We start from the raw sequence: 23,812 nt of genomic DNA, 5'->3' as shown, positions 1-23,812 counted from the left end.
ACGCAAGATATAATATTTGCAAAACAATCTTTGCGAGATATTTTGACACTTGATTGTTTTGATCTAATGCAACTGCATAGTCTTTTTAAACTTTGGCCAAGAAAACAGGAAATCCATAAAAATACATTCAACAAATTCTGCACAGGGCTGTGAACTGAGATGAAACAAATGGCCGGTGTGAAAAAAAAAGTAAGTCCACTGGCTTTCCTCAGATAGCTCTTAACGTAGCCTTGTGTGGGCAGCCTGCAATCTCCCTTCTAATCCTCATCCCCTGACCCCACCCTGCACTGCTTTCTCCGGCCAAAGAGTCACAACGGTTCTCCCTCACAACAGAGTCGAGTCGGGCTTAAGAAGTGACCCAGAGCGTAACTAAAAAAGTCTGAGCTGTCTCAAGACTCTTAGTAACTGTGGCACACAAAACATCATTACTGTGATGTGGATAATTACAGTGCAAAAGGGTGGCCTCTTAAGCATGTAATGCACTCTTTTATCTTAAGAAGTCAATCTTTCCGAAGCTGACAGCTTGCAGTATATGATCCCCGTAAACAAATACTTTTGCGCGGCACAAAAGTGCCATTAAAGGCCAAAACTGTCAACACAAATTCCATTCTTCCAGAGGAGAGGAGGGGGCAAAGTGAGAGGGAGGAGGGGAGGAGAAAAAAAGGACTTGATCACTTCTGGTTGCTTTAACTTGCATGGAGGTTGTCATGGAAACATTTCTATGAAGTTAACTGGGATAAAACCTGAACATTTGCCATTTAATTGCCTTTAAGCTTAGTAACAGGGCCGAGTTAGCTGCATGTGAAAACACAGTGTGCAGGTTACGTGGATGAGCTCAGTGAGATGTTTAGAAAAGTGAAGCTGGTGCACCACTCCCTCGATTTTCTTACCCATTTTCCCCCCCAAATGCAGCAACACCTCAAGGGTTGAGCGAGCAGTCTGTTTCATTACGGAGGTGTTGGGGGATGGGTGATGGTGCAATTCAAAAGCTAATCCAAAAGTGAGCAAGTGTTTCATTGCCTAAGAAGTACTCTGACTCAAAACAGAATTGATGTGATATGTGCAGAAAAATCCACTCTCCGGAGTTCGGCTGTGATTCCCATTTTTGCACGTATTGTCAGCGCGAGCAGTTTTCTGCGTTCACAGCAAATGCACACAAAGTTTTCTCTTGGAAATTAAAAATAAATTGCAAAGCGTTCTCTACTTCAGCTTGGATGGAAGCAACAATTTCCATATCTGAGATACAATCGTGCATCAACCAGTGTTCATTGAGCTGAAAGCTGAATCTTAATATTGATAAATGATTGAAACGTATGACAGGGTATACACATTAATCCTGTGGAGGACATTCATTTTCCTATTACCATAATGTAGAGCACGACCGCCCGATGATAAATGCAGCAATCAAAAAACGGACGCAGAGTGGGGAGAGTCGAGGTAATAAGTGCACTGCTCCTAACAACGGTCAGTGTTGGAGGGAGACTAATGGCAAGTCTCTCTCCATCTCTCCCACTGCCTTGGGGGGGAACAAACGCATTGTGTTTTACAAAAATCATCTGACCTTACTTACCGCACACACTACCCCTGACAACAAGTAAACACCAGAGCATGCACTGCTTTAAAAAAAATGCTTTAAGAAATGATTACAGGGGCACCACAACAAAGGAGCTGATTGTGCACTGTCGATGACATATTTCACAAGGGGCATTTATTGCCGCCTGGCCCTTTGAAGAGTGAGAGCTGCTGAGTGAGGGGGGAACTGGCCCACACCTGCATAACTGAGGAGGGAACACCTGTGCACCCTGCGGCTCCAACAAGGAGGGTCGATCCAGCTAATCCAGGGGTGAAAGCTGATCAGAGGACAGGCCCGAAGAGTTCAGCAGCTCCCCCACTACCTTGTTAGCCTTTCTTCACCAAAAAAAAAAAAAAAAAAGTTACATCTATTGATTTTTTGGGGGCCACAGTGATTGCAAGAGAACAGTGGCAAGACACTGAGTGAAATAGAAAGGAAGTCAGCAGATGCTTTTAGAAGCTTTTGCCTAATTTGTTAAAATCAGTCATGATGATTTCTGATATGCCACCAGCATCCCTGATGCTTTCTGGACAACGAAAAAAGATGGGATATAAAAATGGAGCGAGCAAGCACGGTAAGGTGACTGCTGATAATCGTAGATTTTGATCATGCAGATGAAGCATTGATAATTATAAAAATAGCCTGTGCTTTAAATCTAATTGCATTTTTTGGGTGTGAAGGTTCCAGCTTAAAACAGTGTGACAATGCTATTTTAAAAACATGATATTAAAAAAATACTTTTAAAATATGCAACCCCTGTGTGTGAGAGATGAAAATGCCATGGCTACAACAGCAAAGGAATTTAAAATAAGAAATATATATAAATTTAGCATAATGTACATATTGCAAGTTGTATTACACATAATTATTCCACTGTTTACTTGCATTTTAGTAATTAATACAATTATAAACAACCAATAAATACAGCATAAATAGCTCTCAGTGACATTATTGTAGCTATAATCTGACATAATGTGTTGTTAAAGGCGCCTTTAGATCAGATTGAAATCCAACAGAGCAATAATATGACCGAATTCAGCACATTTCTGACAAAATTAAGCTGTAAAATTAATTTTTAGATATGTCATGTGAAAGTTAGTGGTGAATAAAACTCGCTTATAGGCTATAATTTGTAAGCCGCATTAATAAGATGAATTAAAGGTTAAATAGGAAACAATAAGTCGGCTTTTCAAAAGTCAGCGTTGAGCGTTCAGGGCAGCCAAAGCCTGGACAGAGCTGCCCGAAGGTCCAACATGAAAACTCCAATGCTAGGTGAAATATGTTCACAGCTGCTCGCTAATTAAAAAAGCACAGGAAGTCCACGCGCGACGTGTAAATAACAACGTCGCAAGCCAAGTTGCAAAGCGCCAGATAGCACCGGGGCAAACTTGTGGCCGGCGGTCCACTTCCCTAATTCTCACACACACACACACACACACACAAAAAAAGTCAAAGAGTGCGGAGAGAAACAGGCTCTTGGGCAAGGGTGGAAAAAACTTACCACAAAAAAAGCGGCAGGTATATTTTTCCTCGCGGTAAAGTCAAAGGGGACACGCCAGGTGAGAAGCCGTCGTCCTCTGTGTTTGCAGAGATCTTCACACGTGACTGTCCAAGTTCACCATAACGCAGAGAAAATGAACAACAAGCTGCAGAGTAAATAAAAAAGCTCAATATTCCTCCGCTGGGCACCGCTGTCGGAGACACACACACTCTCTCCTGCTGTCTCCCGTCAACGCCGCTGTTATTACTAATGCAACAGAGGGGGAAAGCAGTACACTGAGTCCTGTTTGAATGACGCGCAAATGCGAGGAAGAACGCGGCTTGTTTTTTTCGTTACGATTCAAACACACACATCAAGCAGTATCCCAGCAAGCAAGTATATTTGGGACTAGAAACCCCCCCAGGGGAGGCACTTGCTTGTGCGCGGAGGTGTGTTGTTATTTTTGGGCGTACTGCGACCCCGTGTGACGTCAGGGGCCACCTGCTATGTAAACAAAAAAGTCATTTTGAAAAGTTTGTTTCCCCTTTTTCAAACGTTTCACGGGCTGCCATTGCTCTGTGAGTGTCGGAGGGTTGCGCGTGGTGTGTTAGGAAGCTTCCACGGTAGTCTTTCGGTGTTGTTGGGGAGTGAGCCGGTAACCCTCCGGTAACGGGACGGTCCTTCCGACCAAAAGATAAGTGCGCGTGTATATGACTGACTTGTGAGGGGAGATATTGCAAAGACAAATGGAGACTTCATTTAAAAAAAGAAATCAATAAATATTCCTGCAATATTTCAACAAAGACTTCCACTTTTTTTTCCTGTGGTTTCCTTCTCAGTGACCGACATCAAACATTATTACTTTCCTTTTATCTTTAACATATTCATATAGGATGTGCCATACACTACGACACTCACATACTTTTCTATTAAAACGCTTAGAATTCTGCATAAAAGACATATACTAATTAATATTGTGAACATGAATCAAGAGAAATTATCGATGCAAAATTAAGATAAAATATGTCTGATTGTGAAAACCAGGAAAGGAAACACTAAAGCAGCTTTAAAGTCAGGTTGTCAGCTGCACGTTCAGCATCACTTTCTCACACATTTTAAATCAGATTTAATTTTTAAATACATTTTATACACCTTATTAAACACCTCGCAGAGAAAATATCTATCTTAATATTTGTCTGGAGGAGTGTGCATACAGTAAAATGATGGGTGATCAATACCGGTCAATATCTCACAACTTATCATTTTTATTTCAATTAAACGCAATTATGTTTTTATAGTAAAGATGTTAACTTAAGTTTAGACTAACTATAACTTATTATAAATCATGCTATGACAAAAATCAGATATACCTAGATGCACTGTTTGACTGAAGGAATTTCTCTTACCCAGTGTGTCACACCTTCACAAGCTATTTAAGCTTATTTATTCATTTAATAGCAGATCCGGAGCCAGTCACACATAGAGCACAAGTTAAAAGGCTTTGCTTTATACTGTCTCGTCTTGGTTTTTTTTTTTCCAAACCGCTGAGACGTTCACGATCAAGAAATGAATGACCAGATTATTATCAGCTGGGAAAAAAAAAGAAAAAGAAAGAAAGAAAGAAAGAAAGAAAGAAAGAAAGGGTGGTGGGCACGTTTTTAAAAGTCTAAGAAATGTTGTGCTTCGTGGTATGTATATTATGAATGAGCAATTGTGGGAACTGTTATTTGTGTATGAATAAGACACTTACATTTGCTTTCTTTTCTTAAAAATGATAGATGCACAGATTGAAGCCGGTGTTTCTTACACCGCATGGCAGTGTGGATTTAAAATACGTCAATAAAACATAGATTTTTTTATTGACTAAAAACATAAAATACTCGACATCTCCATATTAGTTATTAATGTTCATATTAATATTATAGGGAAATCCTTCCCTATTAGTGATGCTATTTACACACATTGGTGGGGTGATGCAGAATATGCTGCACCGTTGCCACACAGTACACCCAAAAAAAAATTCTAAAACTGGCCTGAGCTTTGGAGAAAGAAAATTGTGAAATTTCTATTTCATATCATAAAAACATGTATTGTTCTAGTAGAAAATATGGGACAAGCTTATGATAGCATGCATAATTTACTCTATTGGATTTTTATGTTTTCGTTTGGGTTACAAATTGTAATTACTGTTTTAAAAAAATAAAATAAGAAATTAAAAAGTAAGAAGAAACAGCATCTGGGAAATAATGAGGATGGGAAGGGAAAACAAGTCTAAAGGAATTGTGGTGGTATGCTGCCACCTACTGGCCAACTCCAGTAACAGTCTGTCCAAAGTAACACATCAGACAATGGACTGTAAATAACACTTGGGAAGTTTCCTTAATTCCCCTTTCCCTTTATACTGAATGATATTTCTCTAACACCATCTGTGCGCTCGGAAGTCATTATCACAAAAGAAGTGCAAACTGAAAATGCAAATTCATTTGGGCTGAGGTGTGGGGCTAATCTGACATGGATTTTACTCTGATCACATAGTGCCATCTACTGATATACAAGAGACATACAAGGTGTTCTGTTAGTAAATCTAAAGGGTCCACAAAATAACATATTCCATCTGTTTTCCTTCCAAAGAGAATGTTAAAATTCTTCTATTAACTGTTGATATCTAGTATTTTCAACACTTGTCTTTATGTGTCTGCTTTTACAATTGCAAATGTGAATCTGTGATACTTTTTAACCGAGGTGTGAACTCTGAAATTTGATGACTTCAGACGAAACTTGACAGAATCACAACAGACTTGCAACACAACTTGGACTTTGACTCGTGACGTCACTTGGACTTGAACCTTTTGATGTGAACATACTTGATATCTTCCTTCAAGTCAATTTTTTTCCCAATATAAGATGAGTCAGATACAACAAGACAGGACAGAAACACACACATTCATTCTGTGTGGTACGAGTTAATAGTGCTGTGTGCTGTGAAAGTACAATGTTCAGTCACACTTGTTTTAACAAATAAATTTAAATTTTAAAAAGCATTCATGAGTTTTGTAAATTTAATATTGTATTACCCTGTTGTTAAAATCACATTAAATTTCATGAAGAGCACATTGTGACCTGTTTCGTATGCAAAACTCAAAGTTAAGGACTTTATCTGAGACTCGGGATTTGACTCAGGACTTACCTGCTCTGACTTGGGACTTGACTGTCAAGATTTCAGACTTGCAAAACGATGACTTGGTCCTGCCTCTGCTATTTAAAGACCAAAACTGCAATTAAAAGTAAAAAGAGAACCTCTTTGGCTCCAAACCTTAGAACAAAGAGGCCTTTGAGAACACAAACCCACTCACCTACCTGTGAAGGATTGTATAACCTGCAGTAATGTCTATTTACAAGATATACTGGATTTTGGGGTATAGTTACATTGCATATTGAGGATTAGTTGAACTTCCTATCTCAGACTGTAGCACACACACACACACACACACACACACACACACACACAATCTCAATTCCCTGCAAAGAACAGAATATACTTCAGTCTGTTCCAAGATGCGGTGAACCCAAAGAATGAAGGCTGCCTTCAGTGGAAATGATACAAGGATCTGTAGATAGTCAATGCAGGTGCCAATACTCCGTTAACACAGAGGCCTTTCAAGCTCAGTATCAGCACTAATACAATTTGAGACATTAGGGGGAATTACAGGGGGAATTATCTTTTTTTTTTCTGCGCATGCTGCACATGGAGAGGTCAGAGGTCAGAAGCCGCTCCTGAGCATTTCTCCTTCAGCAGGTCGGGTGAGATTGTCCTGGGAACACTTAAATACCTGCAAACAAACATTCTGAAAGGGACAGTTCACACCCCAAATCAAAAATACATATTTTTCCTCTTACCTGTATTGCTATTTATCAATTTAGATTGTTGTAGTGTGAGATATCAGCCGTAGAGATGTCTGCCTTCTCTCCAGTAAAATGGAACTAGATGTCACTCAGCTTGTGGTGCTCAAAGCGCAAAAAATGATTACTTGAAAAACTCAACGTGTCTTTTCAAGAATCATGACCCAGTTACTCAAGATAATCGACAGATCTTGTTGTGAGCAGTTTCACGTAGGAAGTATTTTCTTTCGACCAAAGTACACCTGCCAATTGTATGGCCGCCCCCGAAGGAGGAACTGTGCATCTACTCATGGACAAGAGGCTCATGCTTGTAACAGCATGAGATGTAAATATTATTGGTGTTCTCCCCAGGTGATCTGTAATGTTAGCTAGCTCAGTGGTGCTAAGTGAGCTAGCAGTAGATGCACACTTCCTTCTGTGTGGTGATACAGTTGGTGGGTGTAGTCCAGTGGAAAGAAAATAGTTCCCACATGAAACTGACCCCAACAAGGTCTGTGGATTATCTTGAGTAACCAGGTCATGATTTCTGGAAAGAGACATTCCTGCTGAGTGCCATCTAGTTCCATAATATTGGAGAGAAGGCAGACATCTCTACAGCCAATATATCCAACATTCTATCCCTTTAAACTGTAGCCCTTCTGCTGTGGTTCTACTTTCTGCAGCATCCTGCTGCACAAAATTATGCAAATCCTACCAAACAGTGTTATTCATATTTAACATTGTCAAATCAAAAACTGAGGAGTTGCTCACATAAAGACAGCCAATATTTAACAGCAGCTTTCATGTGTGTAACTGAATATACTGTACAGTAGGTAGAGTAACTTGCATCTCTGTAAAGACTGAACTTAGGCGCAGCAGTAACTTGAGCTAAATGCTAATATTGGCATGCTAACGATGTGAATGACGCCATGCTGATATTTACCATGTTCAGCATCTTAGCTGAGCATGTTAGCATGCTAACACTGTCTGATCACAAAGTAGAGCTGCTGATGATGGAAATGTAAGTAGCTATGCAGTTTTTTATTTCAATCATATACCAAATTTCTAAACAATTCAATTTCTGAACCGATGATGGTGCCAGATGAAAAGTAAGGGATCACAAAAGTCACTACAACTCATACATACATCAAAGTCTGTACAAAATCGAAAGGGAATCAATAGTTGTTGAGATATTTCAATCTAGAACACAGTGGAGGATCTATTGCATTTGTTAACATCCAGCTAAAGCAAATAAAATATTGTTCAAGCCAGTGAATATTCAAGTTGTAGTCAGTTTCCGTTCCTGCAAGGCCTGAAACAAGCACCACCCCCATCTGGCATAAAGCTGTCCAGCTGTGTATTTACACAGACAGATTAGATCACGTTATTAAAATGATTCATGATGGGTACATGACGGTCTCTGATATCACCTGACAAGAGAACACTGTGTCATTACACTCAGCACTATCAACATGCCCATCACAGCCATATTGTTATTTTGTTTATCATAATGCCACAAGAAGTAAAGTAAAGTTAATATACAGATTGTTAGTACAGATTTTGGATTATCTTGACATTAGAAGGAGCAAAATATAGACACCCAGTCGATATATTTTAAACATGGACATGTTTGTACACTAGCTATACTTTTATAAAGTTCTTTTCCTTTATTTATTTTGTAACTAGCAAACATATTGTGCGAGGATAACTGAGAGGATAACCGGCCCTGCTGTGGTCTAGTTATATGTGTCCTATTTATAGGGCTGGCTCAGACTCACGATGTTCAGCTGTAACCAAACTCCATCTGTCAAGTCACGTCCTCTCCCTGCTCTCCCCTCTACAGTATCACTGCAGCCAGGCTAGGGGCACTCGGGTCTGTGCCACCCTCCGAGCCAGACGGACAGCAGGACAGGCAGACAGCCGCCTCTCAGACCGCTGCACATTATGGAGGGTCTGTACATCCAGCCCTTGGAGGAGGACAGGGCGGTTTTAGAGGAGGGAGGTGAAGAAAATGGGGAGCAGGAAGAGGGAGGAATGGAGGCCTCGTCTCCCACAGTTTCCACCACAGACGAGGAAACAGACGAGGAGGAGGAAGCAGAGCCCCCACCGGTCATGCCCTGGAGGAGGGTGTCATTCGCCGATGCATTTGGCCTCAACTTGGTGTCGGTTAAGGAGTTTGACAATGTTGAAGTGACGGACCCAGAAGTCAGCCAGCCCCCTGAGAACGAGGCAACCCATCCCTTGGAGGAGTACTACATGTCCTGTCTGTTTACAGTCCCCTCGTCCCCAGAGGAGCTGGACCAGAGGCTACAAGAACAGATGGTTGAGCTGGAAAGCATCGAACTCCTGCCGGGGACCACCACACTCCGTGGCATCATCAGGGTGGTCAACCTCTGCTACAGCAAGTCTGTTTATGCCCGGATCACCCTGGATCGCTGGAGGAGCTACTTTGACCTTATGGCGGAGTACGTGCCTGGTTCCAGCGATAGGAAAACAGACAGGTTTACCTTTAAGTATACTCTGGTGCCTCCTTTTGAGAGAGAGGGGACCAGAGTGGAGATCTGTCTCCGTTACGAGACGTCAGTGGGCACTTTTTGGGCTAACAACAAGGAAATGAACTATGTGCTGTTCTGCCACCAGAAAGTAAATACAAAGGAGCAGGGGCCTCAAGTGCAAGAGGAGAGTAGCAGCTACAAGAGCAAGAGGAGCTGTCTTAGAGCTAACAGGTGAGAGAATCTAATGCTGAATCTTTTTTTAAACACGTCTCTGCTGAAGGAAGTCACATCGCCCTCGTGACAATACATCACACAGTAATCAATATTCAAATAAAATGAAGGTTATTATGAATCCATCCCCTGCAAACTTGTACTGGCACAAATCAACCACAAACAAGAAAAGGTCCTGACTAACTTTCGGTACTGCGGTAGGAAATTTGACACAGTGTGAGAGTCTATTTAAACAGCGCTGCTCTTCTCATTTGGTGGAGGCTAGCCGGGCGATTTTATGTTTACAGTAAGCTGTTATGTAACTTTTCAGTAATGGACTGCAGGACACATATTGCCCATGTAAGGCCAGGTGCCTGTCAAGGTTTCCATGACGTCTCACCCTGGATAAGGAAGCCAGATATACTTGTTTACCCTCTTTGACACAAACTCGTCCCTGCTTCAGAAACAGTATGTCCTTTGTATGTATTATGTATGTACCCATGTTGTGGTCTTACTTGCTGCACTATAAAAGTTATGGAAGTGTGATAATACAGCAGACAAATGCATCACAACATTTAAATTTTCTCATTTTCAACGGCTGCTGGCACAGGTATAAGCTGTCTGCATGACAGCTATGTTGTGTACACCTCTTACTGTGTATTCATGGATGGATTACTGAACGGGCCTACTGGACACAGGCCCAGGGCCCCGATTGCCAGGGGCCACACTGGCCTTCACCTGCAAAATGTTGCTCAAATTAACACGTACCGGGAAGAGACTCAAAATGACGACAAAGAGACACAAAAGACCACAAAGAGATGCGAAGGAACAGCAAAAAGACACAAAATAACTAAAAACAATAGGTGAAAAACCACCGCAAAGTCTGTATGTCTTGCTCCTGTGTAGGAGCTGTGTGCCCAGGGGCCCATTGTTTTACAATCCACCCATGTGTGTATCATAATCATTGCATGGTCAGTACAGGTAACACGAAGGAAAACAACAGACTACAATGTATTGAGGCTGTCTAATAAAATACACAGACAGGGTGAAAGCTCTGACCCCCCTCTTTAATGTACCATTCCACTAAACTTTAGTTATTAGCATGACTTGTAGATGTCGTATAGATAAAGGGGACCCAATAAAACTAAGCCTTGAGACATGGTGGTTAATGGAAAGAGGGTGCCAGTGAGGTGGCTCTCATAATTTGAAAAGCTGGAATGGTTTGACATTCCCACCTATCACCACTCTTTTTTATCTACCTAACAGAGGAAAATTAAGTTTCTCTCCAGCCCCTGTTGGAATATTTGCAACATTTTGTAAAATAACTGTTGAATCAAATCCCTAAAATATAACAGAATGTGTAAAGCTGAGGAAGAAACACTGAAACAGGAAATGATTTGATCGCTGTAAAACATATCTGTGAGCTTATTTATGGTATTTCTATTCATTTTGAACCATAGGAGGGGAGGTTTAGAGGGAAAGACCAAAGAGACCAGCGACACATCAACAGTTGCTGCAGGTGTGTATACTTAATGTTTTTGTGTGTGTGTTTGCATACATGTACATGCATTAAGTGTGTGTGTAAACGTAAAAACAATCTTTTTTTGGCAGGAGCAGAGGCTGCACCTAAAGCGGAGGAGGCAAACAGAAAGGACAGCACAGATGTACAATCACTACTGTACCGTGAAGAACAGAAACCTTTGGTGAGGTTCATTTATCATCTTGTAGAAGGACAGACTCTTGTTGGAGTCTGGGGGGAAAAACTGAAACACCAGCATCACCCAGAAGTAAACACTGCTCGCTACAAAAAAAACAATCTGATAATATAAAGTGAGAAAGTATGTTTGTTTTTGCTGCAGAGATACGATAGCTGAGCCAAATATGGAGAAAGACTTGTTTTAATATCATTTGCATGAAGACATAATAAGAATATTATGATAATCTTAATTAATAAAGCACTTGTGCTTTACAAGGCAGCAAAATAAAACAGACAGGTTTTAAAAGATGATAAAACAACAATTTCCTGTATAAAAACAGAGGAAATAAAAGACTGTTCGACGGAAATTGAAACCAGAAAAGGGTCTCTGATAAAAGTCTGTTAATAGAACAACAACGACATCAACAATCCATGTTTAAATGTGTAAGATAATATAAATATATATATACAGTGTGTATATATATATATATATATATACACTATATACACTATTTAATGAATTCACAGATACATATATATATATATATATATATATATATATATATATATATATATATATATATGTATCTGTGAATTCATTAAATACGTTTACAAATTAATAAAAAGCATTTGTGAATATCTTCTTATATAAAAAATGCCAATGCGGAAATGATGTCATTAACAGGTGATCATGCTATCTCAAAAAGTTTGAGTGATACAAGAGGATTTTCGTTTGGACTGGTGGAAAGTTTGTCTTAAAACTGTGTATGTGTGTGTAAAATGCAAATCTTAAACAAAAAACTGGATTCACAAATACTTATTTGAAAATTGTAAATGTTAGAAAGACATTTCCTGATTTATTTTTTTGGTAATTAATTCAATGTATTCTTTTTTTTGTATTTGTGGAATTTGGGCATTTGCAGATTCATTTTATTTTTGCAAATTACTTTTGAGTTCCCAAAACTTTTTTTTCTAATTTGTGGAAGATCTTTTATATTTACAGATAACACGCCTACACACAGATTGTTGATCTCTTGATAGTGTTCCCCAGTTCTTCCAGGCTGTAGGTAATAAGCGGGCTACAAAATTTGTTTCTTTCTCTTTGTTTACTTTTTACCAACACTGCAAAACAGTGCTAACACATTCCAAATCACAGCAACTTCTTTTCACTGTTAAGCACAAGGCACTCACTCTCTCTTGTTAATCACTCATATCTGTCCCCGCAAAACAAGGGCAGGTAGGAACCGATTAGCTCATAACCAAGGGAACACAATGACTCCACTTAAACACTGCACATGAAAATGAATCTATTACTATTTCAATATAAATAATGTACCCATTAATAAATATCACAGTAACTTAAGTCATATTGTAAAAATAATCCAAAAATATAATATGTGCAGTAACTATGGTTATAATCTGTTCACACAAATGATACTGACACAAATCTATCTCCATAGCTAAATATGTATGTCATACTGCACAGCGCTCAGTGGGCCCCAGAAGGATATGGAAAGTCAGCTTACCTGACACTTGAGCGCACGTCTGAAATGTGCAAACTATTAATAATAAATGCAACATGCTTGTAAAGGTGCAGTCAAGTTGATGATGTAAACAAAAATAGGCTTGTGCGCTGAGGCTGCAGCAGTATTGCAATGTATTGCACCATCACTGTAATGTTACACATCAAGGAGTACTCAGTGAGTGAACCATTGTGTTCACTTTTGTAGCTGATGACCTTAGAGACTAACAGAGCTGGTAGATTCTGGCTATAGTTCAAGTAGCTCATGCATTAACACTTGGTTTGACCTTTGACCTCTGGCCTTTTTGACAGGTGGATAGCATAAAAAGCAGGAACAGAGCAGCACGTTTGGCACGTGTGCAAGACTACCTCTCCCAAAGCAGGCAGCAAGTACCACAGGCTTATTCACATGACTCAGCCAATGGCCAAAAGGTTTCTCAGCCTTCGCCGACTACATGGGGGGACTCTGCTGGCTCTCTCTTTAAACGGCAAAAGAAACAATGTAGCGAGACTCCACAGGTGCTCACCTACCACCAGATTCCTCTGCTTACACTGGACTGGAATAATGACAAAGCCAATCAGTGGGTGGCATCTGACATGGATGACATGTGGACTGAGAGGGCTAAAATGACCTTGTCAAAAGCGTCAGAGGAAAATATAGAAGATACACCTCCTGTCAGTGATACGTGGGAGACGTTTCTCAACGGTACAGATGATACTGCTGATAAAGAAACCTCTGTGTGCGATGTATGGCAGGCATTTCTTAATGGGCCGAGCTGTACGGACCATTCTGCTGTTCCAGAGTCAGAATGGCTGCAGACAGCAGCCTCGGTGTCTCCCTCAAATGATAAAGAACCCAGTGCCCAATATGTAGCCAGCAGTCAAGAGCATGAAATTCAGGTGGGCTCGGATACACCCACCACCTTCCATGCACACACCTCAGCTGTATGTCAGCAGCTGTCAGATACGCGCGAAATATCATTGGCTAATGTTGCCTTTAACACTGACGACCACCAGCCAGCAGAGGCATGTGTCAGCAGCCGGAGAGATGACAACACAGCGACACAAGATGCATCCCAAAGGTCACAGACAAACTCCGTAACAGACACTCCGCAGGAATTCTGCCTCAAGGGGGCAGCGCCTGTGTCCGAGGGCTCTGTTGACAGATCAACTGAGTGTCATGAGCATGCGATCTGGGAGCAAGAAAAAGAAGGAATAACAGAAAGAGCAGAAGGAATAGGAAGAGATGAGCCCTTCACAGCACACACAGCAGACTTAGTAACAAGCTCAGGGGAGTCGGAGACAACAGACATGACAGCAATGCCAGAGTCTCAGAATGCCACCGCCGTTGATAGGATCTCACAGGGAGCAAGGCTGGATGAGGGTCTTTCTTCCAGCAGGGAAGGGGAGGTTACAGGTACTGCACACAATGCGACGGATGACACACTGGCATTTAGGGGGACAATCAGGCAGGGGACAAAGGATGGGGAGAGGTTTGTCTTTTCCACATACAGACAAGGAGTGGAGGAAGGGATCGTGAATAACTCCATGGAAAATAAAATATCTACAGATGAGATATTTAGGCCACAGAAAACTGAAGAGTGTGAAATCTCCCAGAGGTATGCAGATGAAAAGCAACAAGAGGAATTCAGGCTGAGCCAAAACAGTGAAAATCCATTACAGGAGAATGAGAGCAATGAAAATGAAATAAGACCTGCACAGTCACATGCAGATGAATCCAATCCAAGCCAAATGTGTGAGGAAAATCTCAAGCAAAGCCAAATACTGGCAAGTGAATACACATTGGATGAATCAGAGAGTGAAGATGCTGCATCAAATAAAGACTTGGAAGCGTTCAAAAAGACAGAGGTGGAACTTTCCTATTGTTCAGAAAGCGAAGATACAAAGAGACTAATTGGTGCAGAATCAAGAATTATCCAGGTATTAAATGAGGAACATAATGACAAGGCTTTGCACCTTAATTCATTGTGGCAGAGGGGAAACACATCAACAACTTCAGAAGTACATAATAAAGAGTCAAGGCCAAACCAAACAGTGGAAGAGATGTGTATTCAGAAAGAGGAGGACTCAACACAAATTCAGGAAAATGTACTAAAATCAGGTAAAAGTGGCGTAGTCTCAAACCAGGAAGAGGAAGGAAAGAGCACAAGGAGTGATGGAATAACTGAACAACAAGAGGAAGTGACAGTAGCCCATGATACATTCAGGCCTTTTCCAACACGTATACTCAACCCAAACCCAGTGGAGGTGGTAGAAATGAGATGGAGTCATTCACAGGATGATATTAAGGGTCAGAAAGGGGACAGAGGGCATGAAATGGGTCCGGAAGATACGGCGAACAAGAATGTTGCAAAGAAAGACACTCCAACAGTACTTCAACACCAACCTGAGACATTAGAAAGAACAGAGCAAGATATGAGTCAGAGAGACAAAGATGAGAGGGTGAGTATTGGAAAGCTGGAAATAGAAGTGCTGGGGGAGTTGAGGGGTAATGTGGAGAACCCTCAGGGGGAGAGGAAGAACGCACCAACTGAATTGAAAGAACGAGAGTTGTCAGCAGAAGTTGAGAGCTCTCCAGGTGTTGAATATAAAAAATTGTCAGAGGGAACAAAAGAACCCATTACAGCAGAAAATACTGCAGCACTTGAAGTGATAGAGTCGGGATTGGAGGAGATGTTCATAGAAAGATTTGGGGAAGATTTGGTCAGGGGGATTTGGGAAGAGGTATTTGGTCGGCAAGAACAGGCCTTTAATAGAGACACAGATATTGGAATGGGCAAGCTAGGAGATGTACCTGATATTACACAAGACTGCCACGTTCTTTTTGAGAAAGACTGCGATGATGCTTTTGATTCAGGTGTATTTTCCTTGACAGAACTACCAACAGATCCTAATTTAAGTCTTTGTGAAGGCCTAGAGCAAACCTTAGCCACTAAGGGCAAGGGATACTCCCCACAAGAAAGAGGTCACTCACTCACCACAGCAGAACAAACCCTGTCTCTGTCAGAAACACAGGCAGATTTTAATTCAAGTGCTCATCTAAGTCAAGATCTCACCCACATTTTAGCTGCTCAGAGTAGGCAGTCATTGACTGAATCAGTCCAAAGCTCTCCAAAGGATCAGGGCACTCAAATAAAAGAAAGATCAGTCTCCCGTCAGGAGACAGGTAGACAAATAGAAGACCGTGTCGCCCACGGGGAGGGTTTTAATCAATCAGCCCACCCATCCCACAAGCATCCAAGTTCCTCCTCTGACAAATTAAAAGAGTCCGATAGAGTTGTATGGTGGACTGTGTTATACCTCCTCAGTCACATCACCAGACTTCTAATCTGCATCGTCTTAGTTGCTGGATTCTTTTTCATTGTTTTCCTGTATGATTTCCCAGCATTTGCGCTCTACGTATTTTCATTGAGCTGGTGGTTTTATAAGTGGAAACAACATCGAGTGACGACGGACAAAGGGATGGAGGGATAGCTTGAGAGTTAAGAGAGAAGGATGGGTGTTAAAAACTGCTGTGTGTAGCATTTTTAAACATCATCACTCTTAAATTAAACGTAATGCCTTCAATATCTTCGTACTGTTTATTCAGACTGGTCAGACCATTGTGGAGATGACTGGAAGCTACAAAAATGGTGCAAAAAACCCCAAATGCTACACACAGCACTGTGTGTTTGATTGTGTGTTTTCATGTTTGGTTGTTTCTTTTCTAACTCTAAGTGAGTTTATTGCAGTGGTGGCCAACTTTTTTTTGGCTTGTGACCTCTTGGGCAAATGTTGGCGAGCTATGTATGACCATTTCAATCAAAGAGAGATTTTTTGGGGGGTTTACTTGCTTCATTTAAAATATTTAGATGTAAGGATGAAAAAATAAACATAATTTGATGCAGTAGAAAGGTATTTTTAAACTTAATTCCTCTCCCATTATGCCCCGTGGCTCTTTAAATTTTTCTTTCAACCTCTTGTGATGGTCCTATACTCCAAATTGGGAACCACTGTATTAGTAAATCAGGAGAGATTTGGTCTTTCTTCATAAATCAGATGTATCTTTTCCAATAACCTTGAATTTAATTGGAACACTAAACAATGAAATTTATAGAAAAATTCACCTGTTGTTGAATGTTGTTATTGCTGATGTAGTGTAAACAGTTATGTGTATGATGTGTGTATATTTGCAGTGTTTTATGGGCCCAATATCACTTTACAATACACCAAATGGAACAAAGTATGACTTTGATTCTTGTAGACAAAGGATGTCTGCAATAGAGGGGCATTGGAGATTTGACATTTCTATTTCCTTGCTGTTCTTCAATAAAAGAAATTCAGAAAGAAACAACTTTTTTGTTCTTTTACAGCCTAAACTGCTTGTAAAAAATGTTGATTAATGTTGCACTTTTTTAGATTCCATTTTTTATATTTTATCAAATTTTGGCCACACTCATGAAATAACCAAATCGCCAGGAGAAAGGTTGGAATTGTACATTTTTGCAAACCATATATGTGATATGTAACACTGTACGTTATTACGTAGTGGATAAGAAGTACAAATGTAACATATTCATGGTTTGCAGTAATATACAATGCCAACATTTTTGTTGGTTATGGGCTGAATGAGCAATAACAACAGCAGGGAAAGTTAGAAAACAAGTTGTATATTGTATGGTATTCAACAAGAAATAACTGCCTTCACACCAAAAATACGATGGGTACAAAGAGTATCCTAGATCTATTTGTACCCAATTTCGTACCCATAATAACCCATGTTCTGTTTGCTATCCTTAGGTTTGTTATTCTAGATTCTGTTTTTTACTATCTAATTTCAGCTATTTTTAGATTCCATTTATTAAACTGCTTACTTATACTGTATTAGACATACATTAATAAGGTGTATTATGCATTTTCTTTTTTAGTTTTTGCCTTTGCCATCTTATCATTTTTTCATTTACTTGTTTTTGAAGCACTTAGTAGGTCTCTGGAAAAAAATGCAAAAGGTCATTATTGTCTTTTTAGAACTTCTGCCTAAGTCTATGAACAACTTGTTCTGTACCTAACCTTATACATCAGTTACAATAATGATTGCTTTCTGCAAAACAATACACACTGAATTCTTAGCTGTTTTGTCATTGTGAATTTTACTGAATATAAATGTCACCAAGTGCCAATGTGAAGTTGCAACCCAATTGCCAAAAAAAAAAAATGTTGGCATTGTACACTGCTGCAAACCAAGGATAGTTTACATTTGTACGCTATTATGTAGTTGATACATTGAAACTAAATGTTTCAACAATGCAAGTCTTAAAGGCTTAAAATACCCACTTTTAGGGGCACAATCGCTGCTGGAAACACAGTAAAAAACAACTGCTTTTCATGGCACTATCTTGACAGGAAAAACAGTGATGCCCTGGTAAAAAATAATCAGTTTTGTGGCACTATCCTGATCTCGTAGCGATTTCTCTTACTGGAGATAGTGCTTTTTGTGGCACTGTCTTCGAAAACCACCCACATTTTCTGGCTTAAAAAGCCACTGGAAACACAGTAATGACTTGCTAAAGCCCAGCTTGTTTTGTTGTTTGTTGGTCCTAAACAATGGTCTGAAGTGGTCTGCATCTTGTCAGGCATCTTGCCTAGGTGTCATACCATCCACCATTCCCTTCAATGATAAAGTCAGTCAATACTAAGTCACTTTAAAAAGGCTGATATGATACACATGAAATATACAAATGTAACATTTGTGGTTTGCAACGTACAATGCCAACATTCTGTTCTGGTGACTGGGTTGGAAGTTAAATCCTTGATTGCTTCACAACAAGGTGGAGTTGACACAAGGTACACTGCATATGTCAGATGACTGCTTTGTTCAGTATGCAGCTATAGTCGTCTGTAGTGTAATTGGAAAAGGTCATAATCCTTATTGGCAACTGTTCACAGACCGTGTATTAATAGCCACAAACTCTTTTAGTACTACTCACAAGACAAGTCACTGATTCTGAGATGACACCCTTCACAGACTGGATTAACAGTCAGTAGTTCTTTGTTCTTGGATTTGGGGATAGCTATAAAGGTAATTTAGTCATTTCCAGGAACTTGTACCATTTAAATAAAGGTCAGATTCATAACTGTCTTTGAAGAATATAATCTTAGAAAGTTTCAGAAGCATTACATGTTGATTATCAGATAAATCAACTCTTTGAACCTTCGCAGTCTATACAGTGAAAACCAGGCTCCCATCTTTGCCTCTCTCTCTAAGGAGTCATTTATCGTTTCAATTTTAGTGCCTGCTGACAGGAGTTTGAATTAAGTCAGATTCACATAGAAAATAGTCCATTTCATCCTTGCTCATGTTGCTCATGTGACTTACTAAAGGTGCTATATTACCAGGTTAATAATACAATAGGATAAAGTTCAGCCTTTTGACATTGTGCGGTCCAAATCACTGCTCATACCAGATGCCTCTCCAAATGGTGACCTGCTATTTGGGAAACCATTTACTGTGACCATTTTGTTATAGCATGTTGCCATCTGGTAACGTACCAGATGAGTATATGAAGCCAGTGCAACAAGTGTGCACAAAAAGAAGTGCATTATATAGCCTACACACTATATTAGGGCATTTTTGTGATGTAATGGGAAATTAATTATATATAGTTAATTATATTTCACTGCTGTGAATAAGTAATGGAGTGATGGAGAAAAAAATCACATAATTTCTTTTGTCAGTAACAATATACACTTTGAAGTAGGCTTTCCTACAACTGCAAGAACATGGGAATGGTTAAAATTACTTCTGTATAAATCCATGTGTCCATGGATTCTTTCGATAATGTGTCCATCAGTTGTCTATACTTATGTATGCTTCTATCTCTATTCTCCACTGATGAGAAAAACAGTCCAGCAAGCATTTGATGGATGGCAAAATGCCAAATAGTAGCCATTTCCAACCTTAAAGAAAGATAAAAATACACAAAACATGATGATACGGTAGTGAAAAAATAATAAAACATGCTTTGAGCAAATTTCTATTTCGGCCCATAGAGCCGTTGTAAGTAAAAAAATAAAAATAAAAACAGGGCTAGGGGAGGGGGAGGAGGATAACATTTCAAGAAAAACCTCAATATTACAGGAGAGGAAGAAGCTCATCTTTGATATTAGAAAGTCATAAATTTAGGAGAGAAAAAAAGCAGAAATTCTCTGAGATTGTTGTCACAAATTTACGAGAAAATAATTCAGAAAAATAGTTTTTTTTTTTTTCAAGGAATCACATCGCTTTATTTTGCATTGTTGGATCAACCTGATCCTGTCACAGACGCCACTGGGAAACAGGAAATCCCTGCAAATACTGAGATGCTGAATAGCTGTTGTTTGAACGTCCAGTCAACATGTCCAGGAGGTTACCTGGCCATCAGCTGGATGTCTCTCCAGCACATCCTTCTATCAACATCAAAATATGATGTTGTCACAAATGGTCCTATTCATCTACTACTAAAGTTTATGGACAGTGTGCAGCTTTAAACATCCTACAAACTGAAAATAATAAGTCAGCTGAGTCTAGAAATGATAAGCCAAGTATGTCTCACACACAAACCCTGGTCTCCTGAGTGAAAGTCCTACACTTGACCTATCCATCCACGATTTCCTCCCTACTTTATTGTTCTCAGTGCTACCTCACCTGATTTTATGGCAGAAATCTCTTAAGGCATTCTTCTTGTGAGTTTGTGACAGTAGTCTCAGAGGTTTTTCTCACATATTTATGGCTTTATACTATCAGAAAATAGTCATGCTTTTTCTCCTATACATTTGTGAGTTTCATCTCATGAATTTACAACTTCAAACATGGTAATTTTAAGTGTTTTCTTAGTTCCATATTATTATCTATTTATCTGTTTCTAATCAACAATGACCCTAATACACCGTTGTAAATTTCAGTTATTCAAATGGAATTCACAAAATAATGCACTACACAACTTGTGACAACAGAAACTGTCTCAACTTTCATTCTGGTACTATATTTCCACAGATGCTTCAGTGCTGGTGAGGCTGTTTTGTCTCTCTACATATTATCTCCACCACAAGCAGAGAAGTCTCGCTGTGCGACACTGTGTGGGATAAAGTGGCGGTTTGAGTGACACCGCAGTTCAGTAGAAGTCACTTGATCCCGTCTGGGGTATGTTGACCTTTTGTAAGCTGGCTCCAATCCCATGCTGGCACCTTTAGCAAACTGGCCAGAAGCCAATGTTGGCACAGTGGAAGGCTACTCTTCACAGGGCACGGCTCTGAGGAGGCACAGTGCAAACCTGGCACTGCTACTGTAGTGTGTGCGGACAAAAAGTAGCAGTGACAGGAAGAAAGTGAGAAACAAGGACAGAATCTTGATGAGCTGAGGCTACACTGCAGTGCAAGGCTACTTGTTATATTGTTGACTAAACTAGGTGCCAACATGCATGAACAGAGAGATAATGAATTCCTTAGTGGTGCACTAGTTAGAGGGATTGGGTTGCACGTTCACAAATCCAGATGGCAGATGGTACAGTAGCTATCCACAAATCATGTAACTGCAATAAATTACTAATCTTATTTATCTATCTTATCATGTACTTTACTTACATGAAATACAGTGTTGAGTTTCTTGATACAAATAGTAATGGAGTACCTTAAAGGTCAGGATTACCTCTTTATGTGCCTATTGTGGCACTTCAATCAGTGAAAGTTGTTCATTAGCAATAAAAAAATCTGCATTGTCTCGTTCCATGGAGAGTTTGCCGGATTCATATTAAGAAAAATGGGTGATAAAACTCAGGACCTGATTTGAATTGTAGAATTTCTAAAATTTATATATTTTTTTTATAAGAGAAAAAGCCCGGCATAGCTTCAACCCTGGTTCATATGAGGTCACTGAGTGTCCCTGATGGCAGAGGAAGACAAGTTAATTGACTCTCTGGATCACACCCTGAACCTTGTGATACATGTCTTGACTAAAATGAGAACGCATCATCATATGCTGATGCGCTCCTCATTCTCACATTACAGTGTGTATACAGGATTGTGTGTGTTGGCATGCGTCTCTGTGTACGTGCGTAAGCAAGCATAGAGATGGAAACTATAATAAGGATCTCCCGATCATGTGAGAGATATTCTCAGGAGCGCATTCCTTAGCATTAGTATTCAACATGAGCTTCCTGTGGCCCAGCATCAGTCATCAAAGCTTTAAGAGATTAAAGCATTTACTGTTTCCTCTTACAGTTGTCTTGTGGTAATTTAGGGGAGTATAATTTTATAACAAAGAGAAAATGAGGAAGGTACAGAGTGGCTTTAAGGTCAATAACTCTCTATGGTTATGCTCCATATATAGAAAATACCACTACAGCTGCTAAGGCTAATGCATCTTGCCATGATATTGTTACACAGCAACATGGATGTGCAAGCCAGTAACTTACAGAGGAAAAAATACCACTTTTTCTAAAAACTGAGGTGTAATGCTTCGGTTCTTCCAGCAGATGACAATGCAGCTCCACTTTTCAAAGACTCCACTACATGCTAAGACAAAAAAAACATGGCTGATGGTTTTGGTTGATGCTAAAATAATATAGGAATCGTGAGTTCACCTCAAGCAAACATTTGACACCATCTGCATAATCCTAAAGTTAAAATGTAATTTTGCATGATAAGTAGTCTGACCCAGAAAGCGACAAACACATGACAATCTATTTTTTATATATATATCCCCGTGGCAAAATCACTGTGCAGTGAAGTGCACTGGCAGGGACAAGGGGGTGCATGAGGACATGGTATGTGAGTGGATGAGAGCGCAAAATGAGGCAGGGCCGTGTTGTGTGGCCTGAGGGAAACAGAGGCACTCTGCTGACAGATTGGAGACCAGACAGACTGCATCGTCCACACTCTACCCCAGTCTAGGGAACCACTTTTTATTCATCCGTCTCTCCATTCCGCCATCGCAGCCTCCCTGTCAGCGTCCTGTGCTCCGCTCCCTCAACCTTCAACCTTGCCAGATTCATCTCCTCCCGACCTCCCCCCTCTTCGCCATCTCGGCCTCTCTCTTGACAAACCTACATGCTTGTCCGTACCCCTTGCCTCCTTCTCTGACTACCCTTAGCAGCTCGACATTCCCAGATGTCCGCTGGCTCTTGCATCACGGAGACAGCCAGTCTTTCTGCTGTTGTCACTTGGCATTTGAAAGCTGTGCGTGCGTGGGACACTGTCACCTCCCATTCAGTGCTAATTGCAGTATACTGACTGCTGGGGGATTCATCTGAGAATAAAGCAGTGGAGTGGTACCATAAGGCTTAAGGTTGTTTCTTAACATTCTTATGTGTTTATCAGATTAAACACAAAATGATGGGGGGCCACATACTATCAACAGACCTGTTTGCTTGGTATTAACATGGCGTCTTGGGTGATCTAATCACAAGTGGACAGTATTAAATACAAGTGTAAACAACCACCAATACGCAGTATGATCTGATCACTTAAATTACTTACTGAGGTAGCCTGGGATGCATGTAACCACATATCTTTTGTAGTGTAAACTATGGGCTTCCCCTCAATAGTGAGACCATGTACATTTGTCTCCCCCAATAAACACATTTAAGTAGCGGAGGACTTTTATTTTAATTAAGTTAAATGTTTCCACCATAATTGATGCAGAAAAGGCAGAAATTGGTGCACAAAAATTCACTAGAATGCAGAAAATCAAGTGTTTGACACTCCAAATGTCCTGGGGGAAAACCCTTAACCCCCCCGTTTCAGATGTGTCCCCCTCTGGTGAAATAAAACCTACATCCTTGGTGTAAATGCTAATGTATCAATCCCCAACAAAGACTATTGCTGTGTCTCAAATCGCGTACTTCTGGTAGTAGACTTCCATGTAGTATACTACTGTATGTACACTAAATGTATGTACTTACTGGCGTAGTGCGCAAATTTC

The 23,812-nt window shown here is 40.1% G+C and overlaps 2 protein-coding genes across 7 annotated transcripts in view; one reads left to right on the top strand and one right to left on the bottom strand.

Annotated features, from left to right (window-relative positions):
- foxp2 (forkhead box P2) overlaps positions 1-23,812 on the bottom strand; it is a 139,819-nt gene that overhangs the window by 110,754 nt on the left and 5,253 nt on the right. For 3 of the 5 annotated variants that reach the window (XM_049566429.1, XM_049566432.1, XM_049566433.1), the window contains exon 1: positions 3,075-3,457. The exons of 1 other annotated variant lie outside the window; for it this stretch is intronic. The gene's annotated coding sequence lies outside the window, so the exon portion shown is untranslated. Of the gene's footprint in view, positions 1-1,770; positions 1,843-3,074; positions 3,458-23,812 lie in introns of those variants that run through there. One more of the 5 variants, XM_049566431.1, reaches the window with a different exon arrangement.
- Positions 8,787-17,234, top strand: ppp1r3aa (protein phosphatase 1, regulatory subunit 3Aa). 2 transcript variants are annotated; one of them, XM_049566428.1, is made up of 4 exons: positions 8,787-9,658; positions 11,098-11,156; positions 11,255-11,340; positions 13,168-17,234. In XM_049566428.1, exons 1-4 carry the CDS (start codon positions 8,877-8,879, stop codon positions 16,348-16,350), a joined length of 4,110 nt encoding a protein of 1,369 aa, XP_049422385.1. In that variant the 5' UTR covers positions 8,787-8,876; the 3' UTR covers positions 16,351-17,234. The 2 variants fall into 2 exon arrangements, with proteins under 2 accessions (XP_049422385.1, XP_049422384.1); XM_049566427.1 differs by having other exon boundaries at positions 11,249-11,340.

This window comes from Epinephelus fuscoguttatus, linkage group LG22 (genome assembly GCF_011397635.1).
Source record: "Epinephelus fuscoguttatus linkage group LG22, E.fuscoguttatus.final_Chr_v1".
Classification (NCBI taxonomy): domain Eukaryota; kingdom Metazoa; phylum Chordata; class Actinopteri; order Perciformes; family Serranidae; genus Epinephelus; species Epinephelus fuscoguttatus.
Note: the sequence above shows the minus strand (reverse complement) of the source record. Positions and strands in the feature narration are given on the sequence as shown.